Below are 21,168 nucleotides of genomic sequence, written 5' to 3'. Positions count from 1 at the left end.
TCTTATGTGCACTCAAAAGCTTGCAATAGCACTTAACATTATATATGTGTATATATAGCTATAATAACTGTGTAAATTTATATAAGCAGTTAATGAGACATAACTATCTGTCTATCTATATCTATCTATCTATCTATCTATCTATCTATCTATCTATCTATCTATCTATCTATCTATCTATCTATCTATCTATCCATCTATCTATCTATCTATCATACTCAGGAAGCAGATACAAAATAACAGTCTTAAGAAAAAATAACTGGCTAACAGGAATCAATGTCATACATGTCAATTCTTAGGTTCTTACAGCAGGGAAGTCTTGCACCTCAAAAAATCTCCATACAATGATCCTGAAAAGAAGTGTTACGTAGATCAAACCAAACAGTTGGAACTCCTCAGTAGGAAGAGATATATACTGTGTGGTCTCAAGGTAGCTCATTCTAATGGTAAATTGAATGTCTTTTCCATATCACTAAAATCATAGCAGCAACCAGTGGGTGTCAGATCCATCTGGCTCTTTCCTCATGCAGTAAAGGTCATGGTACTGCACTCAGGTAAATGTCCTCTAAAGCAAAAGTGACTCTGATAATAGAATGTCAGTTAACTGAACCTTTATCATGGCAAGTGGCATTCTACTTTAAGCTCTGCATATAGAATTTAGGAATTCTATATGCAATTTACAATTGCATATATTTAAGAATTTACAATTGCAAACTTCACCTTAGATTACAACTCCATTTTGAAGCAGAGAACTTGTATTGTGGAAGCTGAACAAGAGATTTCTGCCCTACAAAATGTATCAGGTTCTGGCAGAACCACTGAATTTTGATGACTGACAAGTGTTCCCAGAGAAGAACACAGCATAAAAGAATAGCACAGAAAACCAATTTCACTGTCAAAATCAGAAAAATCAGATGAAAGAGGGATAAAACTTGAGGTCTCCTCCCTCAGGGATGCTGATCAAAAGTTAAGGTCTTTCAAAATTTGTGAGCACTAACGTGACAATTTTAGATGTGTATTCTCACTCCCAATCCCTAAGTCTCCTGTACTGTGAGAGCAAAGTATGTACGGTCAGGACCTCCTTTGGAAAGCTGATATTCTTCAGTTTAACTGCCATATGGTCCCCATGTGGTTAAACTATAACTCAAAATAAAATATGTATCGTCTGGAGTTTGACTGTACACCCCCCATGCATGGAAGGGATTGAACAAAAAACTGCTTCACAAAAAGACTTTTAGTGCACCACAACTTGAGACCAGAGACTGGACTCTTCTCAGTGTGGAAGCCAAATAGTAGCTTGGAATGTAGCAGACTGGTGACTATTATGGCTTCATTAACTTCTAAAATAACATTAACAATAAAACCAATTAATATATTAGAACATACAAGTGAGGGAAGATAGCCATACTGGCATGAAAAACATGTTCATGGCAAGTCAGCACAATCTGTCTTCACCTGCATGTTTCCTCTTAGTTACCCAGCTATTGTAGTCTTCAAACAAGTCTGCACAGGGAAAAAGAGAGTTCAGAAATTGAAGCTACAGGTTTGTTAAAGAACCTTGATTTGAGAAACTTAAACCAGCATTTAAGAATGCTATATTCATTTGGTAGTGTTCTGTAAAGAGCATATTCTGGAATGATTTCTCAGTCTCTGAAGAATGAAAAGTTCAGGTTCAATATACGAGAGAGGATTCAGAGATAAAAAGAAAGTTTTATACTTCCTATATCTTCTTCTTGAGGGAAAATTATCTTAATCTGGGAAAAGTCAGGGCAGGGTGTTTCAGAAGGAACCATCTTCACAGTAGACTGTCTCAAGGTGTTCACTAGGATCAAGATTAATGGGCACATCAGGTGATGGTAGAGAAATGCTAAGGACATTGCCCTCTACGAAGTCCCGTGCAGTTCCTCACTTGGATCCCTCTTAGACTTCTACTGAAACTTTTGTGAAAGTAAAAGTACATTGAAATAAAGTTGTATGATTTAATTGCTAATACTAAGGTAGACAGGGATCTTTGTGAGAACTCTGATTGCAATATGGCTTTGGAACATGTGACAACTCTGACTAAAGTTTGGCTTTGGAACACATGACTGGATACTTCGTTGGATTTCCTCACATGCATCTTTAGATATCTTCAGTAATAATGTTTAAACCTAGGCAAATTAGCTTGTCTGATCCCTTTATATTGCTGTTGGTGAGAAATTAAAAAAATAATAATAATTTTGCGTATTTTAAATGAGATTAAGGTCATAATAGTAAATCACGTCATAATAGTACCTGTTTCTTTTTCCTAACTGCAAATCCCTAGATGATTTTCAGGTGTAGATACCTACCTGATATTTTTTTATATTAGGCAAGATCCATTTCTGTCACTTTGTCACTTGACAAGTAACTTTTCAAATCATCTTTACAGTGGCAGTACCTTTGACAGCACTGGAATTTACCAGTTAAAATGGAGGTAAAAAACCAAAGCTCACTGTACGGATTTTTGGCATAAACATATTTCTGCACAACAACAAAACCTGAAACAAAACCCGGTTAAACTTTTCAACATATGCAATGACTTGCATACAGCACTTTGAAGTTTGAGTATGGTACTCAAACTTTGGAGTGCACTACAGAAAGGAGACATATGTGTCATTATCAAGGAATGAGACTCTCAAACAGAAGTAGTACCTACAACGTCTCCTCTTCAGAAGTACTGACAATTCACACAAAGAACTATTTGATAACTGTGCTTCAGGGGTTTTATTCCTGCTAGAGACATACTGCAGAAGGTAGGCTATAATCTGGAATGAATTATCAGTTCCCTTTTCTGGCTGGAAGTGGAAAAAGACCAACACCATTAGCACGGATTCACAACACTGGACAGTAACTTGTCATTAATGATGGCAAGTTGTCAGACAGGGGAAAGACAGTGCAGAAATGCCATTTTGACATGACAGCAAAATTAAGCAAATGGTCAGCCAGTCCATTCCCTTACTTAAGACTGCAGATGGGTAGGAAGCAGTGGCACAACTGGTGCAAACTCAGCTTCAACAGTGGAACTCCTTGAGCTTTTGCCTATCAGGAGCAGAATCTACATCCATAACAGAGCTCAAAGAAGATTTTAACAACCGCCCATGAAATCAAGAAAACATCACAAGTCATGGTTCAATCCTTCAAGTAAGGCAGAGTGTATTTGACATAGTTGCATCCTAATTGCAGCTGTACTGGAAATACAAGAAGTCAGCAAGAATTTCAGTGTGAGAATTGCACATATGGTCATCTAAAGCATATGGATCACACTGTAAAGCTGGAAACTGGAAGACAGTATGAAATGTCCTGACCAAACAAATGAAGCTGATAACTGGGTGGTGGAAAGATGCCAGACCATATGCAGGATGTTGATAACTTCTCTGCACTACACTTAATTCACTAGTTCTCTATATCCCAGTGCATTTAAAAACCTTAAAATGAACTGACAGATCTGTGACTATATGGTTCTACAAACTACTTCCAGTTTTATAAGGTGAATGCATTAGAACTGTGGCAACAATAAAATGTCCCAGTCACTGCAGAGAACAGCTTCTGTTTTTTTAGATACATAAAAATCTCTGCCTATTTCAGCTGTATCTTAAATTTGTTCTTAATAGTTTAATCTTTCTAACGTATTTACAAAAATAGGAAATAATTTGTCTCATAATTCAGAACTAACATGTCAAATTGTTAAGTTTTTTCATTTTGGCATTGTGGATCAGAAAAATATTTGTAATTGTAACTAGAACTAATTCTCCAAGTACTTTTTTTTTTTTTAGCTGAGCCATTGTCACATTCATTTACTCAATATTTAATAAAAAGTATGCTTTCTTAAGTTCACCTAACAAGAGACAGATGCTAGCATGCTAATATGCTAAAACAGCCTTATTTTCATACATTATTAGAAGCTACTGTATTTTATGAAATGGTAATATTCTAGTTTAATTCTCCCTGTCTTTGCTATTTCTTACAGTATTTAAATTCACTTTCCACTTGGTAATAGTCAAATGCTATCATGAAATGTACAAAAGTAAAATTTTTACACAGCTGGATATGCAGTAGAATGAGACAGAAATATACATAGCCAATCCAGGGAAAAAAGAATATAACATGGGATAGATGTTGAGAAAATTTGAACAATTTCAGATTAATCAACAATTTCTTGTTTAAAGTTTATCCCTTTAATTGATTCTAGCTCCCTCAAAGCCATATAATTTAAAATACACATGCCAATTCCATCCCATAATCCTTATATATGTTGCATTTTTCCTATGAAGCCTCCTATTTATTACACAACTGCTTACTGTATACACTGTGAAGGGAAAGATAATTCTTGCAAGAATATATATTAAAGATAGTAACACATTCTGAATAATACAGCTCAAAGAAAAGAATCAGTGCTGTTAAGTCTATCCTCTTCCTAAATTCACTGCTATTTGGAATTCACTGTTTATTAAAGCTTGACAGCAACAAAATAGATAACAAAAAGATGAGAACTACTGCTTAGGAACATATTTTTCTTTGTAAAAAATGAGCCAGAAGCTTCTCTACACTCGTTTAGCTATGTAAATGTCACTTTGTTTCTCCAAGCTTAAAGCTGAGAATAGCTCCGGGGCTTACTTGTGATGCAGAAATGTTCCTGTAATCTACTTAGAAAACATGCAGAACATTAATAGAAACTAGAATCTTGGAACATAAACGTAGCATAAGAAAAATGATAATTACTCTGTGGCTTAACATTTAAAAAGAGAGCTAAGCATTGTACATCAGCATTTTTTTAATATAAAACAAGTTGCAGCACATAGATGAGCAGGAAGTCGCTCACTTTAGAAACACAAATAATTTTGACATTATCGTGTACAATCTTTTTACACAGAAAAAGAGGGGGAAGAGGCAGAGATTGAGATTGTTTGAAGGCACCTGTTACCAATCACATCTTTTCATTCGTATCTTCCCAACCCCTGCAGATACCCCTTCCTTCCCCTCTCCCCAACAAAGCAGTTTTTCCTTTTATCCACTAAGCTTCCATCCCTGATTAAACACGTACTGCCCTCCCCCTTACGACTCCAAAGCTTTTTATGAGCGTCTGAACTTCTCTCCACCTCTGTTTTTTTGCAGATGGCAGCTGTTGCTACTCTCCAGGTTCCCAAATCCAACATATTGGCTTTCTGTCCTAGGTTATTCCTAGTCAATCTTCTTCAGCATAACTTAATTACAGCTAAGGATAGTATTAGCCAGACTTTAAAGTATGACTAAGAGTGAAATGCTGAAAACTCATCTGGAATTCTCAAGGTCACTGCTGAGATGGAATTAAAATCAAGGCACAGAGAATTTATCAGTGAAGGGTATCCTGCAAAGGCAACACAAAAGTAAGAAGGACAAACTGGTAATATAGAGTGGAATGGTCAAAGTAAGGTAAAGCAGAGATACTTCAGGACCCCTTGCATTTCCACAAAAAAAAAAGGAAAGAAAAATAATTAAACCATCTGACTTTTCTTTTGCTCTTGTGGGCAATAAACCAGGATAACTATTGAGAAATACCAGGATTTTGTGCAGGATACTGACATAAAGATGAATGCAAGACCAGAGGCTACTGGATTCTCAAACACTGTCAACATTAAAATTTTGGAACAATGTCATGGAATTCTGAATTCATGTGGCCATGTTTCAAATCTAGCATTCATAAGCATTTATGTAAATCCTTGGAAACATTAGCCTGATCATTTATAGATGCTCTGAAAAAACACTTGTAGCCCTTCACAAACTATGCATTTCCTAATATGACTAATTAGTAACTGTTTCTCCTCTTGGTCACATGGACTCTCTCCAACCTTAAACACACTTGGAAAATGCATTTGGCAACCATTTATCAAAACCTAACAAATAAGTCAGATTTTAACATTTTAAAGATAATGAAATAACTATTTTCTGTTCTTAACTTATGCTAAACAATATTGCCTTATGCTTATCTCATTTTCTTGCATCCCACCACATCCTCTGTTTCCTAGAACAAAATAAACTAGACCTTTAATCTCCCTCACATAAGACCTCTGGCCTGTTGTGAAATTTCTTTTTATATAAAAAATACAAAATATCCATCCTACAGATCTAATAAAAACTTTTTTTTAATTCACATTTTTAATTTTTAATATTTAATCTTTAAGAGACTCGCAGGACATTGGAAAGTGGCCTTTTTCAGGAGACATTGATTAAAAAATGAATGTAAATTCTCAGAATGATATGAAGAGAAAATGTAACTGTGAAACTGCTTCCAAAATGCAATCAGTTCCTATATAAGAAGATGACTTAGAGAGAGAGTTAATTTGTGTCTAGTTAGGAAAAATAAATGCTAAGGAGATTTTCTTTTCAGGCTTTTGAACTGAGACATGTAACAAACAAAAGCTGGCTGTGAGTAAGATACTACATTAGGACACATGAACTCTTAACCTCTTCCACAAATGGGGGAGTTTTGGACAAAACACCTTTTCTTTTATTTTGATTATTGCTTCTGCAAAACAGGGATAGTAACAGTTTTCTGCTTAACTTGAGGGTATAATATCTGTGAGACAGGTATTCAGCTACAGTGGTGAAGGCCACAGAAATATTCAGTTAATAAATAGAATTATTCTGACATATTGATAAGAAACTGTGAAAGCCTGGGAAGGGGAAAGAGTAACATGGTTTTAAGGGAAAAGCATTAGGTTTACTCATAAATGGTGAGTTACACATCACACATGGAATGCTCCTCACCTGCCAATTGGAAAGCAAGTTCAACATAACAGGCGCTCAGGCAATTAGCATTTTAATATTAACCTGGTAGACTATTTGCAGCAAGAACAGCTCACTAAGAATTTTTTTATTTTTTAATATGTTTTAAATAGAATAAGAAGTTGCAATGGTTAACCAATATAAATTTTAACCCAATCTAGCTGAAGATTCCTACCAATACAGGTACACATATTTAGACAGATTTAACACTCAATTTGAGTGACACAACAATTTCCTGACATAAGCTAAATGGATTTAAGTAAACAAATAGCAATCAAACTCCATGTGTCCTGTAGCCATTTAACTGATTGATATCAACCAGGTTTATTTAAACTACTACATGTTTTCTACTTTGTCCCCTAGCAGACAGCCAGAGCCTGGTTTCTGGTTGCTAACTTCACTTGAAGAGCTCTGGCACAGTAACACATGAATGTGTCAATAAGGCAGGTGACTAGTTCAGCAAGTTTACATTCTATCACTTGTATGCACAGCTGCTAATGTAGGGTGAGGGCACAGATGTGTAAAGCAGACAAAATATCAGCAGGTTGTCATATCTTCTTACCTGGTGTATAATATTCAGGGGCTGATAATGAATCATGTCTGCATAAACAATTGCATTGCAGGAAATAAATGGTTATTGTAAATAGCCTGAATTTGCAGCATTTATGTAATAAATGTTACCCTTCTATTTCTTATGACAATGATTTCATAGTATTAGTTTTACTTTTTTAGGTTAAAAATTACTGCATTGCCAGACTGAGTCAGACACTGGTGATTTCAAGCAGTTAAAAAATTAGTGTAAATGAAGTCCTTTATATTCATACAAAAAACCCTGATCTTAGGACTTGAAGGAACACCTATTAAAGTCTTTTATTGGTGTATCTTATACCACTGTCTCTTTTTTTGTTTTAAGATCTCCTACAGTATTTCTATTTGAAACATAAAAAGAACTCCATTCATTCTACTTGCTCTGCTTTTTCCCTCCACGAAACCCCAGTGGATTATGAACTTCACATTAAAAATATAAACCCCAGCTAGTTAATTTTCAAGATTTTAGAACTCAGTTTCTACACTGTTTGAATTGGAAAAGCTAAAATAGATTTAATTGTGTACATTATTAGTTTTCTTTATTATGACACATCTGCATCTTAAATTTCTGAAGAAATAGTACAATGCTATACATCAAAGCATAGCAAATTTATAACCTCTTAAATGTAACCTCAGGAAATTATTACTAAAACTTCTTGCCAAACATCTGAGTGCTGACAGACTGCCCTTCCAAGTTTTCATCTGAGGTTTGAAAGCCAATGGATAAAGTCTAGAATTGCACTTCTGATGTTACAAAATGCTAACAACTGCATCAAGCATGAAAGGCAATGGAATTGCCAGGATCACAGAGATCATGGTAAATATTTTAGTCAAAGGCTGACTGTTGGAAAGAAAAAAAAAACCAAACCAATAAACTAGATAAAAGGAATCATGCATCAAGAGCTTCAACAAAAAGATTTAGTGGATTCATCCCACTTAACTTTAGCACCTAAGAGAGAACTGCATTTTCAGTGCCTTTAAATTATGGATGCCCGTTATATGCACAAAGGAATAACGTTTGGATGCAGATAAAGGATGGCACAGAAGCTGGTGTTCTACACAGTTTTGGACACAACATGCCCTCTTTATCACAGGTAAGTAATACTGACTATAAATATTTTTACTTGTTTTTTTTCTTTGCTGGACTCTTTCCAAAGATCATTCAAACTGCTAACTTAACAGACAGCAATAGACCTTTGTAGGGTTTGTTTTCTTTTCTTTAAATCTGCAAATCTCTTTAGTGATTTGCAGTAGTGTCCTACTGCAGCATTAGAAGTGTGTCAGAGCTGGTGGAACAGGAGGAGGGAGCAGGAGAATCAGGAGCAAAGGGGTAAGGTAGTGTTATAGCTGTAGTGTTATTGGGTCAACTCAGGCATGATGTATAATTTCACCTGGATTTATTTTTTGAAGGAACACCTTTCTTACTCATTCTTCCCTGACTATACAAAGACACATGGGAAATAAGTTCCAGAGATGGAGCCAGGCCACACAGTTAATTATTTAGTGGGAAGAATTAAAACTACAAGTGGGTGTTGGTGTGGCTCAGTTATTCGAGTTGCAAGTGTCAACAGTGTGAAGTTCAGCTGATTAAAATGAGAACAGACTCTACAAATAATAATGCCAAAAAAAAATATTCTGGAGGTCTGAAATATCCCTTTTAAAAAAAATCCCACACTATTTACAGGGAGATTATTAATCGGACACCACATTGTTCCTCCAATGTTTTGTACTTTTCTGATGGATCTAGAAAAACAATTAAATAATAATACCTTGATAAAACATAGAAAATATATTAAAATCAACTGAGAAATCTGGCTGCATTAACTTGCTGTCTTGCACTAAGGGGTGTACAAATGGCATCTGAATACAACGCACCCCAGACCCTTCTGAGAGCTCAGAGAAGACAAGGGGCACTGAGAAGGGTTTATTAGGAACCTCCAACATGATCTCAACATCATCCTAGATATTGCTCATTCATGATAATGCCATTGAACTCCCTCTAATAGGGAAGTTTGCATTTAATGACATGAAGAATGCAAGAAAATTTATCTTACCAGCTGATTCTCAGTGATCTAAATGAAAAACTAGATTAAACTGTTTTCCACATTCATTTACTAATTAATTCAGACAGAAAAGGAAGAAGCAGGCCAAGAAACAATTCAGAATTTAGGCCAAGAACAGAGTCTGAATAAAACCCCAACCTTCCTTTTGTCTCCTTCATGGGTGGACAGAAGCTTTTAAGGCTTTACATAATCAAATAACTATTTTTCACTTTGATGTCCCACAGCAAAATATAAGATTCATCATCAAATTAGACATCTGTACAATTTGAAATAATGAACTATTTTATGACATTAACATTTAGTGTAATTTTTTCCTGCAATAAAAGAGCTCATATAAGAAACCTACAGAAATTCTTCCAAGATTCAAAGTATAACTTTCAACTTTCTTCTTCTAAAATTAAAATCTGTGAAAAGAGAAGATTAATCATAAATGTAAGTTCTTTATTTAAAAACTGTATAAAATGCTATAATAGTCTCCAAAGCAGCATTATGAATGTAGCTGATATCACAAAGCGATAAAAATTAAATAACTTTCCAAACCCTGAAACTCTAACATTCCATTAAAAAGAGTTAATACAGTCTCAGACCACACAGGCTGGAACACCTGAATTCAAAGCTGTGCACCTATTGAAACTTGTTGCTGGAAGACAGCATTAACATCATTTTGGCATTTTGCTTGTACTTTTAGCAGTTACTTTTAACATACCTAAACTTCATTTTATCTTAACTATGAATATCTTAGGTTTATCTGTTCAAGAATTCTAATGTTTCTACTTGCAAACATGAGAGCAACAAGGTAATTCCTAACAAGACATGACAGTTTAGTATGTGCAATGACTGAACAAGGCTGATAGTAACCCTGTTACACGATAGCACGTACCAAACACATAAACCCATAATTCATCTTTTTTTTTCAAAGTGTATGGATCTGTATTTACAGGTTGCCTGTCAGTTTTATTTAAAATTGCAATCTGTTTAAATGCAGTTAACCCTTTACTAACCTGATGTGAGAAAATTTGTATTCTTTATTTCTGTCAGCAAGGATAATTACTGGAAAATTGTGACGTTACTGCAAATTTAAATCTTGTATTAAGATGGCAAAGAAGTATAGTTAAAGACTAACTTGCTATCTGTACAACGATTTCAATACATGAGATAACTGCCTTTTAGAGAAATTCATGAAGTGTAAAACTACTGGAAGAAGTTTGCATTAGAAGTAAAAAATAAAAGGCTGCATTAGGAAAAAAGAGAATTGACAAAAGTTAAACTTACATACAAACACAAAAGCTACCTCTTCTTTTCAAACATTTTCCTGAAACATTTTTAGCTACTGTTTTGTTTCTCAGGAGAATTTTTTTGTGTGTTGTACTGGCATTTCATAGTTTTCTTCCCTCAAACATGCAACTTCTGATGTTTCTTTTTCATATTTTTTATTCATATTCTTTTCTGCAGAGGTATCTTTAAAAATATTATCACTGTTTCACTAATATGTCCTATTTTTAACAGATGTAAAAAGAAATTTCAGAAAACAGTACTAATTTTGGAAATATTTGATCAATTTCTTAACATTCAGGGTATGAGAAACATCGAAGAAGTCTGTTTCAGACTCAAGCATTTGCTTTTCTTTTCCAATCAAGCCTTCCTCTGCCAGCCTCCCTTGATTGTTTGACAGAATTTAAAGTTTGGAATGGTGAAGTGACACAAAGAAGCAAACTGCTGCATATCAGGAATCGTTTATGAGGGTACTCACAGGGGCTAATGTAGTTTGGATGTAAAAAATGTTGCATAGCTTTAAGTTAGAAATGTTATAGTTTCCTTAGAAAACATGGAAAAATTTTTATTTTATCACTTTCTACTGCTTTTATTCAGCTGCAATGCGTGATCATTGATATGACACTACTAAAAGTAGGCACCCAAGTATCATTGCTCTGTGAGCATAACTAGTTGGCAGCAGCAGAGGTTGGGAAAGAAAGAGTAGGAACAGGAAATTTTGAAAGAAATTAATTTGAAATTAGGCCAAGGGCCTATAATATTGGAAAAAACACTACATGTTTATACAATTACATCATTTTTCCTCTGAGTATTTTTCATATCATTAATGTAAGGATATGATAAAGCATGCATATAATGGTAAGGTTTATAAACTATCTAGAAATGTTTAAATCATACATTAGTTTGGTTTGGAACTCAGCAAACAGAATTAGTAGTTTTAATTTAAGTTGAGGTTCACTTGGACTCAGCTGCTAGTGAAACTCTTTTGTTTTGGTTCTAACAAAAAGGAGTTTTTTAAGTGCTTGGGAGAGACAAACTAGTTTGGACCAATTAATGACACGGATTTTGGTTTACTGATCTAAGAAGGGAATGTGATGAATAGTATGAAAAGGAGATGAAGGAAAACAATTTTGGAGGTGGAATGAAACTTCAAGAGTTGGATAGTCAGTTTTCCATGAAAATAATGTTTTAAAATGAGTGATAATCCAAACTCTGACAGGATAATTTAGGGGAGTTGTAGCTTCTTTGAAAGGAATTGCTCCATCTTTTCTCTTACCAGTAAGAGAAAAGAAAGATGTTGTCAGGGAACTATTGCTATGCCTCTACAACCACTTTCTGAACAGGTAAGTGGGTAGTGAGGTCCCATCACTCTGTATCTATAATTTGCACTGTTTTTCCTCATTCCTGATTTGTTAATGTTGTATTTTTTTTCTGCAAATCCTTGCCAAATCATTCAGCACCTCTGGGAGAAGATTTAATAGTTGCTTAGGTCAGCTTTTGGTTTTATATCTTCAGTACTCTTTAGCTTTAGAAAATTCTGTGCTATTATTCACATTCTCAGATTCCTGCAGTAAACTTCATTTATTTTCATCCTTTGTTTCAGACATTTAATCTGCAGATTTTCTCTCCTATGCCATATATTAATCTCTTAAGATTGTTCAGATAAAAATCTTGACAAGAGCCCTTAGGGTTCCCTAAGCAGCACAATTTTGCATACTTTTATATCTGAGAGTATAATCCAGTCCAGTAGCACCCTGATTCTTGCTCAGATGAAACTCAGGTAAGTATACAAAAAAGTACCTCGACTCTTCTTGGAAACCTGTGTAACTATTGTTTTGTTTCCTCTCCATAACTCCTCTTTTGGAGTTGAAAAGGGATTCAAAAGAGTGTACAGGAAATAAATTGAACAGTGGTTTGGTCCAGTGTTTGGCTGCAAGGACTGGGGAGCACAGAGAGATCCCTGAGGCATACTGTGGCAAAAGCAGACCTTGCAGATTACATGTGTATCAATTTCACTGTGTTTATCTAGATTCTTGTTAAATGCTTGCAATCACCATACACTGTTCAAGGCAAAAAAAATGAAAGAACAGAGACAATAAACCATCAGCGAGAACTTAACAACTGAGAGTGTAACTGAGACCCTCCCCAGCAGCCAACAGACACGGTCACCTGTGTTGCTGATAACGACAGACAAGAAAACCCCAACAAATCAAATCCAAGTAAACCATTTTGTTCTCCGTGGTTTAAGACCCAGCAGCAAAAAAGTGCACTTATGGTAGTAATGCTAAAAAAGGAAGATTACCTCACGGTCATTTAGAAGTCTCTCCAAATCTGCTGCCATTTGATTCTTGACACGCAGCAAAGCTGTCTTTTCTTTATTTAAAAGACTGGTAAAAAGAGGATAGGAAATGCAGTAATAGCAACAGATAATCTCTTTTAATCTTGTGTTCTGGCTGAAACATGCATTTTCTAAAGCTAAATACTGGCAACAATAAAAATCTGCTCAAGTAATTGTATCAAATGATCCTTCTCTATATTCAAGCACTGAAATTTTTATAAATATGCCCAAATGTACGTACAACTTCTTATTTTAGTCAAACGGAAAAACTATTCAAAGCCTTCACGAAATGCCTCTTTTTTCCCTCTGAAGGGTAATTTAAATGATTAGAATCTTCTATTACCATTTCTTGGTTTCTTCTAGGCAAAATGAGATTATTTTATAAGCAAAGTAAGTCTCCTTATACCTACACTTTTGTATCAAAATGTGGATTTCTTTGTTGTATTAGACACTAGCAGTAGCACACCATATGAACTCTTTATACTACTGTATTTAGAATTCTGAAAATAGCAAATACAAGGAAGAAAAACATACAGCTCTTCTCCCTTTAGCTGTATAGTTTCTGCAAAAATTGTAAAGATATTTTTGTTATTTTTAATATTTTTATTCCAGGATAATGTATGGGATCAAGCTTGTCCTATGAAGCAAGTATGAAAACTGATTTAGCATGAAGGCATACCTTTATAGCAGAATGTAATGTTTAACTTTAATCATTCCTTGTCTTCATAGTTATAGCACATGAACATTTGAAATGTTTAGCATACACATTGTGATTCCAGGCAGCAGTTCTATAATAATTAAATGTATTTTCCTATTTAGCCCCAGCATCAGTTTCTAACATTAAATTTTAGACTAATGCATGCATAATACCAGTATATAATCTATTTTGTTAAAACAGTCACAGAGATTTTCTTGGAAGACATGTGATGTATGCCATTAACATGACTTAACAAAATACGTTGTACAATATAAACTGTAACATAAATCAAGAACTATGAAAAATGCAATTCTGCATATGGAATGCAAATATGTAATACCACAAACAGGTCAGGAGTTCAAAAGCAAATATATTAAAATTTCATAAATGGAGCAATTACATATGTTGCAAACACAAATTATTTAATATTTCCAATATTTGATCCAGAAATGATCAACAAAATAAATCAATCTTCAATTGGCCGTGTATCATCCGCTCATTTCAAATAAGCAACATCATTCTTTGCCCCAGAGATTTTCTGGCAGTTCCTTACAAGCTCTGTATTGTAAATTATGACTGTCAATTCCTTCTAGGCATTCATTAATTCTCAGGAAAAAAATGTATCCTTTTGCCAAATTGCTCAGTTGTTTCAACTATTTAAAAGAAAAGTAATAACATTTTAAAAATTATAAAAATATTTTAATATTTTTAAGAGTTTTATTTTCTGTCACATTTTTAATCATGATGAAATTGCTATACCTTCTTTTTCTTGGGTTCATGTGTTGTTACTTTCATATCACTTTTTCTTGGATTTCTGTATTTCTTAAGAACATAAACTAATCCTTCTAGAAGCTCAAAAACTTATTAGAGAAGCAATAATACAAGTTTCTCTAAGACTTTAGTGTACTGAATAAGCATAATCATTGGTGTTCAGACTGAACCAGAAGTTCATGTTTGAGGTTCAGTTTCATTTACAGAATAGAACCTATTCTACTTATACTGCTTATACCTTCTGAAATAATATGACGTAAGTGATCTATGTAGAGCAGTTATAATTTTCTTTGTTTATAGTAAAATACAGGACATAGACTACTATATCATTCAGTAGCACTTCATGTCTTTTCTGTCATACACATTGATGTAGAATTACCAAAGCATATGCAACTTTGAATTTTGTAGTTCTGCAATACTTGTGCTTTTTCATCATTGCAGATAGAAGGGAATAATTCATGTGCTCATGAAAGAATACTGCAAGAGGCATATGCACATTTAACAGAGTGGGAAAAGAGTTAACAGACAGAATGATAATATATGACAAGTTAAACAGAAATACCTTTAAAAGTTGCATCTTGGGAATAAAACTGACCATTTCAGTTTCTGGTTTAAAAAGCTCTGAACCAACGTCTTGGATAGCAGCAAAGAGATTCTAGGCTTAACATACCTTACACTCCCAGTGAAGAGTAGTTTAACCTAGTCCAAGTTTAACTGGCAGTGCTACAAATCAGAGAGCAGCTTTACAATTTGTTTTAGCTGACCTAAGTGAGAACTGTTGAAAGATCATCCTTGCCTTGCCACATGCTGGTAACCTCCTCTTTCTGTTGGTACTAGACACTTTGTCATCACATAAGAAGGTCCTTCACTGATTTGGATGGACACTGGCATCTTTTTAAATGTTATTTTTCACATGGATCACCAAAATAACTTGATTTGCCATGTACAGTGGAGACCTACAGCTGAAGGCAAGGATGAGCTGCTCCATTTGGTGATGGAGTGCCCCAAGTGTCTTGCTATGATTCTGAAGCCACCATCTATGAGTCTAGGCAAACCAGCTTCTAACACTAGAGCTCAAGGGTTGTAACTTCCATCTAAAAAGATAAAATCATGATGTGCTCCACAGTGCTGGTCACTGATGGCCTCATCCTGAATGTGGAGAAAGTGCACGTTGTGAGAACTGTGGCCTGAAAAGTCCAGGTTAGAGAACTAAGTGAAAAGCAATGCAAATCCTGCTTTTTCTGTGTGCTTTCCAGAAGAAACCAAATTGTCTGTGAGGACATCTAGTTTCATTCCATCATGCTTTTAAAGCCCAGCCAGGTATGAATCCAGGTACCAGGAATGCGGGCTCACCATAAAATACGCTTGTCATATGCATACACGTTGCTCATAGCAACCACGGGCTTGTTTTGTCTTGCTTAGATCACTCAGGATCTAAAGCCATGGTAGCCTGGATATTGTATGTAAGACATTTTTAGGCAACATGATTTTTCTGGAGAATAGATACTAACATTTCTCAGTTTCAGCCTTATAAACTCTTTTCAATTAGGGCAACGAAACCATTTTTAATGCTGAAGTGTAAATATATTACTTACTATCCTGTTCAGAAGCTTCTATAATTAGATATTCTGAATAATATGTTTATGCTGGACACACAAAACAATCATGGGTTTTATATAGTACTGGATTTTTTATTACTTCTACTCAGTTTGGAAACAAAAGTATGTCTCTTTTTCAGGGAACTGTGTACTCCAGATGCTGTAAGAAATAGACTGTGCCTTTCTGTTAATTTGCCCTTACAGCATGAAGTTGAATAGTCCAATATTGATTTTTTTTTTCATTTTATATTTAGATATAGTATTGCCATTGAAAAAAATGAAACACAAATAGTATATGTAAAGTATATGTTTTGTACATATAACTGAATATATAATATAGCCATGTAGTGAAGCTATCCCTTGTCTGCAAATTACAGATGAATAGCTCAAAGTAAGCAGCTAATTATTAGTCTAGGTCAAATGTTGTTCTTAAGTCACATAATTAGAAAGGGAGGTATAAAACGTTTTCCAAACAAAAGTTCCTTCCAAGAGAGAATACATGACAATTCAGTGATCTCTCATTGTGCAGCTAAATAATCACAGCTCAGATTTTTAAACAGATTTAGGAGAGTATTGCTTAATGATTTTAATTGAAATGTTTCAGGAGGCTTAAAAACCTATCCATGAAATGTCCAAATTAAAATTAATTTTTCAAACTGTAAAAAAAACCAACCCAAAGGACTTTTTAAAAGTTGTATTACAGGTCAGAAAATGTATAAAAAAAGGACATATTTCTACAAATTTTGCTTGGAGCATTTCTCTGGGAAGCTGCAGTACTATTGGAATAGATGGTGCATATTTCACAGAATGGTAATGTTCTCATAAAAAGCTCATTGCCCATTCTTTGATGGGAAAAACTCATCTAACACTCTATGTCGAGCTTCATGTTTGGATGGCAATTAGAGAACCCAAAATGTTTAGGTAAGGAACATTTCAGTACAAAGCTTCTTAGTGAGCAAAATCCTTATATGGCTTCTGGATTTTCCACACAGTTAAGGCTTTTGAGTATTGCTTTTGCATAAGTGAACCTCTTTTAAAACCAGCCATTGGTACTGAGAAATTGGAGTAACTACATTTAAAATAAATACCCTCTCTTTATGAATGAAGTCCTTTTAACATCTCCAGTTATTTATAAACCTAGATGTTTTTAGCAGAAAATTATGTACTAAAACTACAATTACTTCACTACATACATAAGAATGAAACTCATACATTTGTTTTCCCACAGCATGACATAGTTACAAGCATTTCTTTTCCAAAGGAGTGCTAAATGTGATGTTTTCATTTCTGGCTAAAGAACTGTATGCTAGAGAGATTTCTTTATAGCAGCAAGGAGTCATCCTCACACACAGCACTGCTCTTATTAAGCAGCACTATTTACTTTTATTAACGAGAGTGCTATGTGGTCTAATATAAATAAGAAGTTACTTAACAGAGTATTTTGAGATATGCAGACCACCTATAAATGCATCCTGCAGATGCCCTGTCACTCAAGCCCAAGGTTTTGTATCCGAAACCTATCTGCAGGTGCATGGCTCAGTTCAGAGGCACAAAGTGTGTTGCTCCCAGAGCCAAGTTCTGTTTGAGGCCAAGCTCCAGCACAGCCCATGGCCTGCCTGGGAGAATCCTAAAGGGATGGGAATGAGAGTGGGAGTGAACACCGTATGTGGGCAACACCTGACAGAGCCTCATTATCCTAAACAACCTCTCCTTCTCCTTGAGTGATAATATGCTTGTGCCTTCACTCCTGAACCTCAGCAGTGGTATCAGCACCCCTTTAATCACCTGGCAGTGGGTCCCTAAGTTGTTCATGCAAATCCCAGCAATGGCAGCAGCCCAGTTAAGCATTTACCCCAACCACAACAGCTCTTGCAGCTCTCAGGAAGGTATGGCTAAAGATCCACATGTTCAGAAGGGACACACTTCTCAGCAAACCAACAAAGTATCTCCAGGTCTGCTGGATACGCTACTTTAATTCTGTCTGATAAGTATTCTGGTTGTTTCTCTCCTTTCAGTGAGAAGCTGAATGGTGCTTTGAGCAACTTGATCTAGTGGAAGATGTCCTTACCCATAGCAGGAAGGTAGAACTAGATGATCTTTAAAGGTTTCTTCCAATCCAAACCACTCTGATTCAGTCTGACAGCTACTGACACAGGCAACCTTGAGCACCACTTGAACAGTCCTTCCAAGAGAGGAAGATATTTTGATGTGAAGGCTCTGAAAGACCCTTAGCTCTACAGGTGTGACAATTAGGGATGAAGGCAGGTAAGCTGCTCTAGCTAAAGTGAACTTTGAAGACCATGCTGGAAAGAGACTTAGATGGGTCTGCAGGACTTGTGAAAAATACTATATCAAAATGATCTGCCTGAATCTTTCCCATTCCTCTTGCAGAAATAACTGCTGTAAAAAATGACACTTTAATAGAATTATGAGTGTGGAGAATACTGAACACATCTGTGGCCTGTTAAGGGACCATTATATAGGGGAATTTAGGCTATTTTGTGAAAAATTGATAAAGATATGGCCCAAGAACATCCAAAATGAGATTTCTGTCATAGATAGCCTTCCTTGTGCTTGTCTTCCTCTTGTGCTGATTCAACAACATCTGCTGTTAAGCAACACTCTGTTTCATCACAGAATCAAACTCACATCCAGTACAACCAACAAACTTCTCAATAGACATGAAGTACAAAGTGCTGCAGGTTGCTGCAAAACATTTATAGGTTGCAATAAAGTGTTGACTCATCATCCTGGGAAATCTGCTGGAACCTAATCACGCCAGGAGTATGTTCTATAAAGACTATTGGCCATGATCACTGTGTATAGGAGGCAATTATGGATTAAGACTAAAAAAGTAAATTCACTTGCAAATAAGTCCTTGCTGATCCCTCCACACTCAAGTTGAGTGGGAAGTGATAAGAGAACACTGGCACTGATAACACAGATGTGCCTGTTCTGCTTGGGGAATCCATGATTTACAGAATGTTCTCTTTTGATGAGCAGATGAGATAAAAAAACAACATGAAAAGAACACCCCTCCACCATTGAATCTGCACACTAAATAAAAAGGAAGGAAAATTATGATCAAGCATGGAGCAGCTGTAAGGATAAATTAAGTCTTGATTCTCAGGGTGCAGGCATTATCAACACTACATTAATTTGTCTCCAATCTGGTACTCAAATATGAGATTAAAAAAATTATGCACTCAAAAAATCACTAGTATTTTTGAAGGTTCATCTGAAAGCAAGAATTCAAGCACTATTTTTCCTGTAGCTGGTTCTTGTGAAATTGCTGCGTAGAAAAAAGACTAATGCATTACTGTACTTAAAATGTTAAAAAATAATGTACCTTGTGTAACTGTAGCACAAATTAAACCTCAGAATAGAGACTGCTGCAGAATTGCAGTATTATCAACTATTAATCATAGGTAATGGTTGAAAGAACAATTTCATTTTAAAATGGTCTTACAAATATTAAAATTTTCCTTCAGCTCTGAAATACAGACAGACCAGGCTTCATAAACCATATTTAGTGTTTTCATTAATACTTTTCTAATAGCACCAACATTATCTGCAGAATTTAAGGCTCTCCTTGAGGAGCATTAATTCTCTGAACTCATCCTCTCAAAAATATTCCATGCACAGACCAACAAAATGCTGTTTAATAAACTAAGAGGGATAGGAATAGTGGGCTAAATCTTTTGATCCAGCAGAGCTTCACTTGGCATATATTTGGTAGGATTATCATTAATTTACTTAAATCCCATTCTGATTCAGTTCTGGAATAGCTGAGAGTAATCTGAAATCACCTAAGGGATATTTTAATTTAAAACTGTCATCAGCAGATTCCAAAAAGTTATCCTCATGACAAGAAATTTCTTGAATGTAATGTTTCTCTGGATAGAAATCCCTACCTCTAACCTTCCTCTCACTTATCGGAAAGCAAAGGATCAACATTATCAATTTCATCCCAGATTATGATTTCTCATGTATGCCAGGGAATACCAGCTAACAGTTTAGGACCTTTGTTTTAAATATGGAGTTATGAATGACAAAATTAAGGACTACTAATATGCACAAAAGCCCTAAAACATTAGGCTGTTCTCAAGAATTTCTCTGGGCTATGAAACTGGGCAAACTTGTGATAGTGGAGTAAAAGCTATTTTCAGTTTACAAGGAATACTGGAAACTACCAGAAAAAAAATTACCAAAATAACTGATGTGCAAAGTAAATGTTACTTTTTTCTGCTATAGTATTTTTTTTGTCAGGCCACACACTTCATTTACAGCAACATAGATGAATGCTGAGCACACCCCAGCTCCCCACAGTGGAGTACTGCTGGCATGTTTACCATGAATGCTCACATTCATGGGCAGATTCATTTTCTTTCTTAACCTGAGTCCCTTTAAAATGAAAAAAAAAATCCTTTACAGTTAATGGAGAGCAATAGGCATCTCTAAGAAGTAACTCACTCCACCCAAAATCTGAATTACTTTTTGGAGATGTCACTTCTTCCATGAACTATTAAGGAAAGTTAACCTAAGTCTCTAATTTAGGTACCTTAGTTTGTAAGGTAAATTTAAGAAGAATATCTAAGCATACAGATTATTGGCAATGAGCCATTTAACTCAAGAAAATCAGTGTTAACAACACATTTAAGTTCTTTTAGATTTTAAAGCATGAAACACACACTTTCAGAAATGACCTCACCTATGCATTCCCCTTCTATCTTCCTTTTGAGATACTTTTGAACTACTTTGTGATAACAAAACCATTCCATTATTATTGCCATAATCTAAAAGTTTGTGACCAATTCTTTGATACTTTTCACAAATGGAAAGTAAGACACTGTATATAGAGAACACTGGAATTTTTCATTTTCTGGAAAAATATAATTAATCTTTGAGGTGTTTCTTACAATGTAACAACTCTAGGAAAATATTAAAAACACTTGATTCTGGAATTAAAAAAGATCTAGTCTTAGTGAATCAAAATTAGGCTCAGTGAAAAATATCGTCAGGAACTATGAATTAATATTTCAGTTTATATTTCTAAAC

At 35.1% G+C, this 21,168-nt stretch overlaps 1 protein-coding gene across 3 annotated transcripts in view; it reads right to left on the bottom strand.

The window, feature by feature from the left end:
- Positions 1-21,168, bottom strand: part of PIBF1 (progesterone immunomodulatory binding factor 1) — a 106,528-nt gene that overhangs the window by 9,072 nt on the left and 76,288 nt on the right. Inside the window, exons 16-17 of one of the 3 annotated variants that reach the window (XM_063149426.1) lie at positions 18,179-18,292; positions 13,009-13,093 (exon numbers count right to left, since the gene is read on the bottom strand). The exons of 1 other annotated variant lie outside the window; for it this stretch is intronic. In XM_063149426.1, the coding sequence (XP_063005496.1) occupies positions 13,009-13,093; positions 18,179-18,292 (199 nt within the window). The remainder of the gene's footprint in view (positions 1-13,008; positions 13,094-18,178; positions 18,293-21,168) is intronic. One more of the 3 variants, XM_063149427.1, reaches the window with a different exon arrangement.

Source organism: Melospiza melodia, chromosome 2 (genome assembly GCF_035770615.1).
Source record: "Melospiza melodia melodia isolate bMelMel2 chromosome 2, bMelMel2.pri, whole genome shotgun sequence".
NCBI classification, from domain to species: domain Eukaryota; kingdom Metazoa; phylum Chordata; class Aves; order Passeriformes; family Passerellidae; genus Melospiza; species Melospiza melodia.
Note: the sequence above shows the minus strand (reverse complement) of the source record. Positions and strands in the feature narration are given on the sequence as shown.